Genomic DNA, 8,342 nt, shown 5'->3' with positions numbered 1-8,342 from the left:
CTCACAGTGACTGCTGGAGAGATGCACCGGCTTCCCACGACCCGGCAACGGGAAGCAGGTAAAGAAAATGGACGGACCTTGAACCTTGAACACACCATCCCCAGTGTGAAACACGGTGGTGGCAACATCATGCTGTGGGGATGCTTTTCTTCAACAGGGACATGGAAACGTCACAGCTGATGGGAAGATGGATGGAGCTAAACACAGGACAGAAAACCTGTTAGAGGCTGTAAAAGACCTCAGACTGCTGGACAACGACCTGAAACATCCCGTCAGAGCTACGGTGTTTTTTTTAAATTATTATTTTATATATATATTAAAGTCTATTGTGTTTAGGACATCTCAAAGGGAATCCGTTAGGTGATATTTGAGATATATTTAGGGTTTAAATCTGAATAAATGGTGCGGTGAAAGTGTGGTGCAACACCGCCATCTGCTGGTGGAATGGTGCAGTGTTTACCGCGCTGCTGCCGCTGATTGGCTCATGTACTCCCAGCTGATCCAATCAGGAGAAGGAAAACACACGCCCCGACTTCCGGTCTGTAGCGGGTGATGGTTCTGGCTTGGCCGTGAAAGGTAGGGAACGATAATAAACATCAGACACGATAAAAAACGCTCAGATCATCCGCAAAAGGGGGGATTCACCCCGGCCTCACGTGCTAAACAGATGTTAGCAGCTGTCCGCTAACATATAGTTGCAGCGCGTGGGACTCCCAGGCTGTTAGCTTAGCATTTAGTAGCGTAGTTTGATGCTGCGTTTGCGCTACACCGAAACTTAGATTTCAGGATTTCAAATCAAGACACTTAAATGTCTCTTTTGCTGAAAGACACATCTTCATCCGGCATTTTATAGTTCTTTTAGTTGACTTAGTGGCAAAACAATAGTTTTAGTGGACATCTGGGAAAATAAAACGACTTTTTTAGTTTTGTTTATTTATTTTTTCTTAGTTGATAGGGAAAAATCCGAACCTGGCGCTTGTCATTGAAGGCAGCATGCTGCCAGGCAATGTCAAACTCTCAACAGAGGAAGTTTTATCTGCTAAACAAAACAAAACACTCCTGTTTTCACCTCCTGCACACGTTATTACTTTAACAGCAGGCTAACTTTGTGTTTACTGAGACTTTAAACCCAATAAACTGTTCAGAAGCCTTCCACTGCCCCGCGTTTTATGTCTTACTCATTCTCCAGACAAAAACAAAGCAGGAATAATGGGATGTTTTTATTTCTTTCTCAGTCTCTAAAACCTGATGATTGTGCGCCAGTTCACCTGTAGGGTCGTTCTAAACACTCACCTGAGAAAGCTGAGGGGGATCCAAGACATGGCTCGGCCCAGTTCGGGTAAACCTGCCATTTTTTATCTTTTATTTTTCCTAGTTACTGCTTCCAAATCCACTTTTTGTTTGTTTGCTTCTTTTTGGGGCGTCTCAGTGTGCTGTTGTGTTTGTGTTCAGACGTGGCAGCATTCAGGGAGATTTTCTCCAAAGCCAACAGCATCGCCGTCATCACTGGAGCCGGAGTGAGCGCCGAGAGCGGCGTTCCCACCTTCAGAGGAGCCGGAGGCTACTGGAGGAAATGGAACGCCCAGGTGGGCCCTAACTGGACCTGAAGGGGTTCATGTTTCTGAGTTTTGTCCCTGTGAGGAAGAAAAAAGAAAGAAAACATTTGGAAGTGTTTCATGTTGCAGTAGGAAGATTAATCAGCCAATATCCGACCATGACCGTGCATCCTTAAAGGATTAAAGGAGGACAGAGATGCATCTGCTAAAACCAGCTCACTTTAGTGTTTTAAAGAGTATATATCTGTATTTTACTGTTAATATGTACATGTTTATTTAAGTCAAGCAGTTATGTTTTGTTTAATATAAGTTTATTGATAATTGGGCTGCCCTGATTTCTAAAAATCACCATCTGCATTAAAGAAACCCCCCCCAAAAAACCCAAATCAGTCCATGTGTAGTTTTATGTTTTACAGTTTTAATGAAAGAAAATATGAAATTATGTTAAAATACAAGTAGAGAAATTAAATTTTTCTGGGAAAGGCTGAATGACTGAAATTGAGTTCTTAAAGCTAAAAGAAGTCCACTTTCTAAAAGCTGAAAGTAGCGAAATGCTGGCTTAAAGGTAAAACTAACAATATGCTCGCTAAGAGTAGCATAATTGTAGCTAGAAGATAAAAGTAGCAAAAGGCCAGGTAAAAGTTGGACGGCAGCTAAAAGCTAAAAGTAGCACAAGAAGACAAAAATAAAAGATAGATGAGATCGATGTCTTTGAAGGAATTGAAGAAATTTTTGTAAATAAAGTTAAATATTTTGAAAAGTAGTAAAATTACAAGAACTGGCACCCATTTGACAAATAAACGGCTAAAACAGGAATATATCGCTCGCCGACTTTCACGCCAAACATTTAAAGAAAGATCACTTAGAGCTCAGAGAATATGTTGGGGACAACTCTCAGCTACTACCACAGCAAAGTCGATCTCAGTACCTGTTACAGTGACGTGTTGGAGACGTTTCATTCGGCTGTGGTGGCCATCTTGATTGAAGCTTCATTGTGTTTCAGGACCTGGCCACGCCGGAGGCCTTCTCCTTAAACCCGTCTCGTGTTTGGGAGTTCTATCACTACCGTCGTGAGGTGATGCTCACTAAAGATCCCAACCCAGCTCACCTGGCCCTGGCCGAGTGCGAGGAGCGCCTGGGCAAACAGGGCCGCCGAGTTACTGTCATCACTCAGAACATCGACGAGCTCCACCGCCGGGCCGGGTCCAAAAACCTGCTGGAAATCCACGGTGAGAACTACCTGTCCCGGTGGTTTTATTAAAACAAAACAGCCTTTAGCTGCTGTTCTGCTTCTGTTAGCTGTAACAACTCAGAAAAGTCTGTGTTTTCTAGTAGCTAAAGATTAAATACATTAGAAGAGTAGTTAAATAAAGCATCAGGTCAACTAAAAGGACTAAAAATGGAAGCTAGAAGGAGCAAAATATTAGCTAAAAGCTGCATAAAGAAAAAAGTAGTTTAAAGCTAAAAGTAGCAAAAGACTAGCTAAAAAGTAAAAATAGCAAAAGGCTAAAAAAACCTACTAAAAGCGGTAGCTAGAAGAAGATAAAGATGAGCTAAAATCTTATTATAGAAAAATGGTGGCTAAAATAGCAAATGTCTAGCTAAAAGTTAGCAAAAAGGTAAAAGTATCAAAAGGCTGGCTAAAAGGTAGCAAGTAGCTAGAAGCTAATAGTAGCAAATTTAAATCTGCCAAAGACTTGCTAAAAGCTGAAAGTAGCCGAATGCTGGGTAGAAGGTAAAAGTAGCACTAGCTAAAACCTAAAAATAGCCAAAGGCTAGTTAAAAGCTAAAAGTAGCAAAAGAAGACAAAAATAGTTCTTCTTATTCTTTCTTCTTGATTAGCTTCTGTGGTCATTTGTCCAATAATGTTGTTTTAAAAAGGTTTAAATAAATATTTAAAGACTGAAACTTAACGGACTTTCGGCTGTAAGGTCTTCATCGGCTTGTTTGTTTTTGTGTTTGAATGCAGGCAGCTTGTTTAAGACGCGCTGCATGACTTGTGGACACGAGGCGGCCGACCACAGGAGCCCCATCTGTGCCGCCCTGAAGGGCAAAGGGTGAGCGCCTCACCCCACGCCTGAGGAGATATCGATCGCAGTCGTTTGAGCGGGAAATGCCAGAGAAAGCGGGCCGTTCCCGTCAGTCAAATGTCAGGAAGCTAAACGCCGCTCCAATCAAATGTCATTCTGTCTCTTTACCTGACATTTCAACTGGACGTTTGTCGCAGCTGACAACCGGTCCCTTAAAATGGCACCGCAGCTGTGGCTAACAGCAGATCTGAAATGTAGCTGGGTTGATCGTTCTGCCAGTTGGGTCGGCGTCTTTTGCGTTCCAACTGTTTTCTTTTTACAGGAGCTGAAAGCATTTCAGCGTCCTCAGTCCTTCCAGGAGAAAAAAGTTCTAAACGGACGAGACAAATAAGAGGCTTTGATGTTTTATTGAGAATTAAGAGCCGTCTTTGTTCTGCTGAGTGTGGATTTGAGAATATCCCTTTTTGTGTGTGTGTTTGTTATGCTTCTGCTTTGATCCGTTCTTGTGAAACTCTGAACGCTTGTGAAGATAATCCAGATGTTTGAGTGACAGCTGAGTGTCTCCTCAGGGCTCCAGAACCAGAAACGCACGACGCCCAGATTCCCGTCGAGCAGCTTCCTCGGTACGACACGTTCAGGCTCTTCTGTCACTCAGGTTTTTTTTTTCAGCTGTTTGTTTGACACAAACTGTGTGTGTGTCTGTTTCAGGTGTGAACAGAGGGGCTGTAACGGCCTCCTGAGACCAGCGGTGGTTTGGTTCGGAGAGACTCTGGACTCCGACATCCTCTCCCGTGCAGAACAAGTGTTGGACAGCTGCGACCTGTGTCTCGTGGTGCGTTTGTGTGGAGAGGACGGGGACAAATGTCCTTCATGCGAACGCTGACTCAGCATTTTCAACTGTCTTCCTTTTTTGTACATTTCTGCTTTGGGCAATTTTACCCATTTATGTGTCAAACGCTTGTTTTTTAATATTTGTAACTTTTATACTTTTTGAATTATTTAACTTTATTTACCAAAGTATTTCTCTTAGAAACACATTAAATATCTCCTTTGACATACTTGCTCTTTTTTAGTCATTTTTTAGCTGCTGTTCGGTTTTGCTAATGTAGCTTTTAGCTATGATTTAGCTAGTTTTGCTAATTTTAGGTGTTTTGCTACAGTCAGCATTTAACTACTGTTTTGTTTGTTTTAGCTTTTGGTTATGGTTTAGCAAATTTAACCTTTTAGCCACTATTTTTCTAATTTAAGCCTTTTGCTACATTTTTGCTAATTTTAGCTGTTGGCTATAATGTGGCTAATTTGAGCTCTTAACTATGTTTTGCTAATTTTCCCATTAGCTGTTGTCGTTGCAGCTTCTCTGCTTGTTTGAACCTTAAGTAATTTCTAATAAAGTTTTGTTTTTTAGTACCAATCAATGCTCTGTATTGTAATATATTATTTGTTAGTGACATTCATCAGGAGTTTATGGGGCTTTTAATGTTTTTCTTTAGGCTTATCCTGCTTTTCACTTACTTTTAGGCCAGTATCTGAGTTTATTAGCACTTTTTCTGTTGTCTCCCACTCATCCACTTTTATCTTTTTGAAGGAACGCTCCCGTCTTACATGTTAAATTTGGTCAAATCTAAAAGTCAGAATGACGGCACGGAGCGCACTGATCGACCTTCTCGTCCCGTTTGTTTTCCCGCAGGTTGGCACCTCGTCGGTCGTGTACCCAGCAGCCATGTTTGCTCCTCAGGTGGCAGCCAGAGGCGTCCCCGTGGCCGAATTCAACATGGAAAACACGCCGGCCACCGAGCGCTTCAAGCACGTTTTATTTACTGTCACACAAGCACACACCGCCGTCATCTTGTTCTCACGTCTCAGTGACGACTTCCTGTGAGCAACGTTCCTTTTTATCTGCAGGTTCCACTTCCACGGACCCTGCGGGACCACCTTACCTCCCGTTCTGGCACGCCATGAGAGCGAAGGAATGTGAAAGGCCGTCGGCGGGCGGTTCAACGCTTCAGGACTGCGGTGATGTGAATACCACGAATGACGAGTTCGGTGTTGAGACAACATGAATGAGAGGCGGACAGCTTTGACCAGAAGGGAATTTATTTATTTAAAATCTGTCACTGCTGCAGTGAAACTGCTGTTTCTAAAAGCTTAAAGATGGAAAAACAGTGAAGACATGATTGATTATTGATGATGTGCCAGTAGGGGGCAGCGTGGAGCTGCTGAAGGATGTGTTGAGCCACCTGCTGGGGGCACAGGTTGATGCCTTTTCAGTAAAAGCAGCGATTGTGCCTTTTTAAGGCCGGTTTTGTGAACAGGAGTTATTTCTGTGGGATTTGTTCTGTTTTTTAAAAATATTTTTACATCTTCTGGATGATAAATGAAGTATATTTAAAACAAAGTCCTGAGTGCATGTGGTTATGGAGGTTTTCTGCTGCAGTTGTCACGAGCAAAAAGTGTGGAATTTTGATTAAGTTCATTAGAAAAACAAGAGCATGGCAAATCTCATCTACTGATGAAGAATAAATTGGGGGGGTAGCTAATCAATGGAGTCATGACTCCAGTCCTGTTCTCTTTGAAAAATGATTGCCTTTTAGCAAATATTGTTGATGATCCATGTCTTAAAGTATAGCTTTCCAGTGTTCAGTGTCTATAAAGTGTTTCAGATGCTGACATCAAAACAGTTCATACTTCCTGTAATCATCATTCTGACCATAAATGTGATAGGTGCCAAAAATCCACAGTTTGGTTTCAGCTGAAAATGACATTTGGAAGTTAAGGTGATGATAAGGACAGCGTGTCGCTCGTTGCTCTAAAGTAATTGTAGGAAGATGAACGAAGGCACAAGATTATGTTTAAGTGTTTTCATGTGACAGTGGATCGTCAGTGATGTTTGAAGACCAGATCTATATATCTGTCAGAATGTCCTGGTTTTTATATTCAATTCTAGTGTTAGAGTTGCAGATATTGCTGCTGAGGAGGGTGGGTTTTCAGACAGAAGTCAGATTGTTAGTGACAAACAACACCTCCCTCCAGACCTCCACAAACTGCAGCTCTGCCAGCAGGCATCATCAAAACGTGACTAATCTTCTGCTGATCTTCGTGTTATCTCGCAGTATTTCTTCTTATGCTTCTGCTCTCGCAGCGCCACGTTCCCTCTCGTCTCCTAACATCTGCCGTGTGCGCGGCGCGAGCTACAGCTCCATCACCTGCTCATTAGAGAGAGGATGATGGTCCGATGGTCCCCCATGACTCGGCTCCAAAAATAACAGAGCCAATTTCCCGCCTGTTAGGCGGCAATTTCACACCAATCTGAGATGTGCTGCCCAGCTCGGCCTGTCAGAGACAGTAAGGCGCAAAAGTAAAGCAAAGCAAGGAAAATATAGGTCAGTCTGGAACACGTTGTTCCTTCGGAGTTCTGCTTTTATCAAATAATTCTTTCATTTTAAGTCAATATTTTAAGTCTTGCCTCTGTGAGTCATCAGAAACAGTTTCTACTGTTGGTTTTTGTACGTCACATAATAATAAACAGCTTTTATTGCTGTTTGGCTTCAGATGGAGGCTTTTCTACGTCTATAACATGACTGCATTTGTCATTTATTAAATACTTTTATCCAAAGCAACTTGCATATCAGGGAAGCTGCAGCCTCAAATTTCAGAGTTGGCAAGCTGTTTGTAGAAAACAACCAGCCTATTTATTATTTTAAGAACATGGATGTGAGACGGTGTCTTGAGTTTCTACATTTAGGTAAAAACTTCTGAGTGCAACAAAACCCTAAAGTTTTCCATAACACCGACTGAAACAGGCATTAATTTGAGCTGTTTCTGTTGTTTCTGGGGCTCACTTAACGTCGTCTCTTCTCTTGCAATGATCGTTTTATTGGAGGTCAACTCGCCCTTTTGTGGGCAAAGTTCAAAATTACAAATAAAGATTCACCTCAGTGATTTATTGTTTAACTTTGTAAGAGAGCAAAGATGAGATCCTGACAAAGAACAACTGTAAACAGCATCCAGACTCTGCAGAACGTCCTGCTTTATTTGTGTTTTAATGAAAAATCCATGGTTCTGAGAGTTGCAGGTGTGTTCGAGGATACAGGGGTGGTTACGCTCGGATTTATTTCACTTTCACAGTTTGCCAAATGGATGAATAAAATACGACGCTCCAGTTTGCAGCGAAAATATTCACTAATTGGAATTTCTGTTGGCTGAATGAAAATTTGAGTAGAGACAAATTATTCATCTGTACACTCACTGACTCTACATTTATTCTGCTTGGTCTGTTTGGTAACCCAAGATGTCTGCTTATGCTATGTTGAAAACTGATAAAAATAGGAATTGTTTGTTTTAAAAATCCGATTTATATTTCTGAAACCCAGTTCTTGGTCAAAAATAAACACTGCATCTTATTTTGTCTCTTCCTTTAACGATCGCCTCAGCTACAGAAATACTGGAAGTCAAACGTGTGGCTCGAGGTGATAATCATGAGCAAATCCTCGTTAAATATTTGTGGGAAATAAAGTGGAGCAACTTCTCGGACATCAGCCCGTCTGTGTCCATCCTTGAAGCCAAGCAGAAAAACAAGCCGTCGTTTGTTAGAGGTCACACGTGGGCGTCCGCAGTCGGGGGGATGTAACCGTACTGATGTTGGTGCTGCTGTCACACTGACACTGATGGAGATATTTACAGCAGCCTTGGTCTGGCCTTGGCTGGAGAGGAGGCTGTAATTCTTGCTTTCATTGCAATTTATTCCCTCTGAGCAGCT

General features: G+C 42.1%; 1 protein-coding gene across 2 annotated transcripts; it reads left to right on the top strand.

The window, feature by feature from the left end:
* Positions 1-481: 481 nt before the first annotated feature.
* LOC108248348 (NAD-dependent protein deacylase sirtuin-5, mitochondrial) lies at positions 482-7,986 on the top strand. Of its 2 annotated transcripts, XM_017437077.2 has the most exons (9): positions 482-576; positions 1,236-1,339; positions 1,453-1,586; positions 2,560-2,785; positions 3,526-3,613; positions 4,156-4,209; positions 4,295-4,418; positions 5,274-5,389; positions 5,489-7,986. In XM_017437077.2, exons 2-9 carry the CDS (start codon positions 1,249-1,251, stop codon positions 5,559-5,561), a joined length of 906 nt encoding a protein of 301 aa, XP_017292566.1. In that variant the 5' UTR covers positions 482-576; positions 1,236-1,248; the 3' UTR covers positions 5,562-7,986. The 2 variants fall into 2 exon arrangements, with proteins under 2 accessions (XP_017292566.1, XP_017292565.1); XM_017437076.2 differs by having other exon boundaries at positions 5,274-7,986.
* The last annotated feature ends 356 nt before the right edge of the window (positions 7,987-8,342 follow it).

Source organism: Kryptolebias marmoratus, linkage group LG24 (genome assembly GCF_001649575.2).
Source record: "Kryptolebias marmoratus isolate JLee-2015 linkage group LG24, ASM164957v2, whole genome shotgun sequence".
Classification (NCBI taxonomy): domain Eukaryota; kingdom Metazoa; phylum Chordata; class Actinopteri; order Cyprinodontiformes; family Rivulidae; genus Kryptolebias; species Kryptolebias marmoratus.
Note: the sequence above shows the minus strand (reverse complement) of the source record. Positions and strands in the feature narration are given on the sequence as shown.

Excerpts from the sequence above, each read along its gene's own strand:
- LOC108248348 (XM_017437076.2), top strand. The coding sequence starts at position 1,249 with ATGATTGTGCGCCAGTTCACCTGTAGGGTCGTTCTAAACACTCACCTG. Across the intron at positions 1,340-1,452 it reads CATGGCTCGGCCCAGTTCGG|ACGTGGCAGCATTCAGGGAG; the intron begins GTAAACCTGCCA and ends GTTTGTGTTCAG. Across the intron at positions 3,614-4,155 it reads GCCGCCCTGAAGGGCAAAGG|GGCTCCAGAACCAGAAACGC; the intron begins GTGAGCGCCTCA and ends GTGTCTCCTCAG.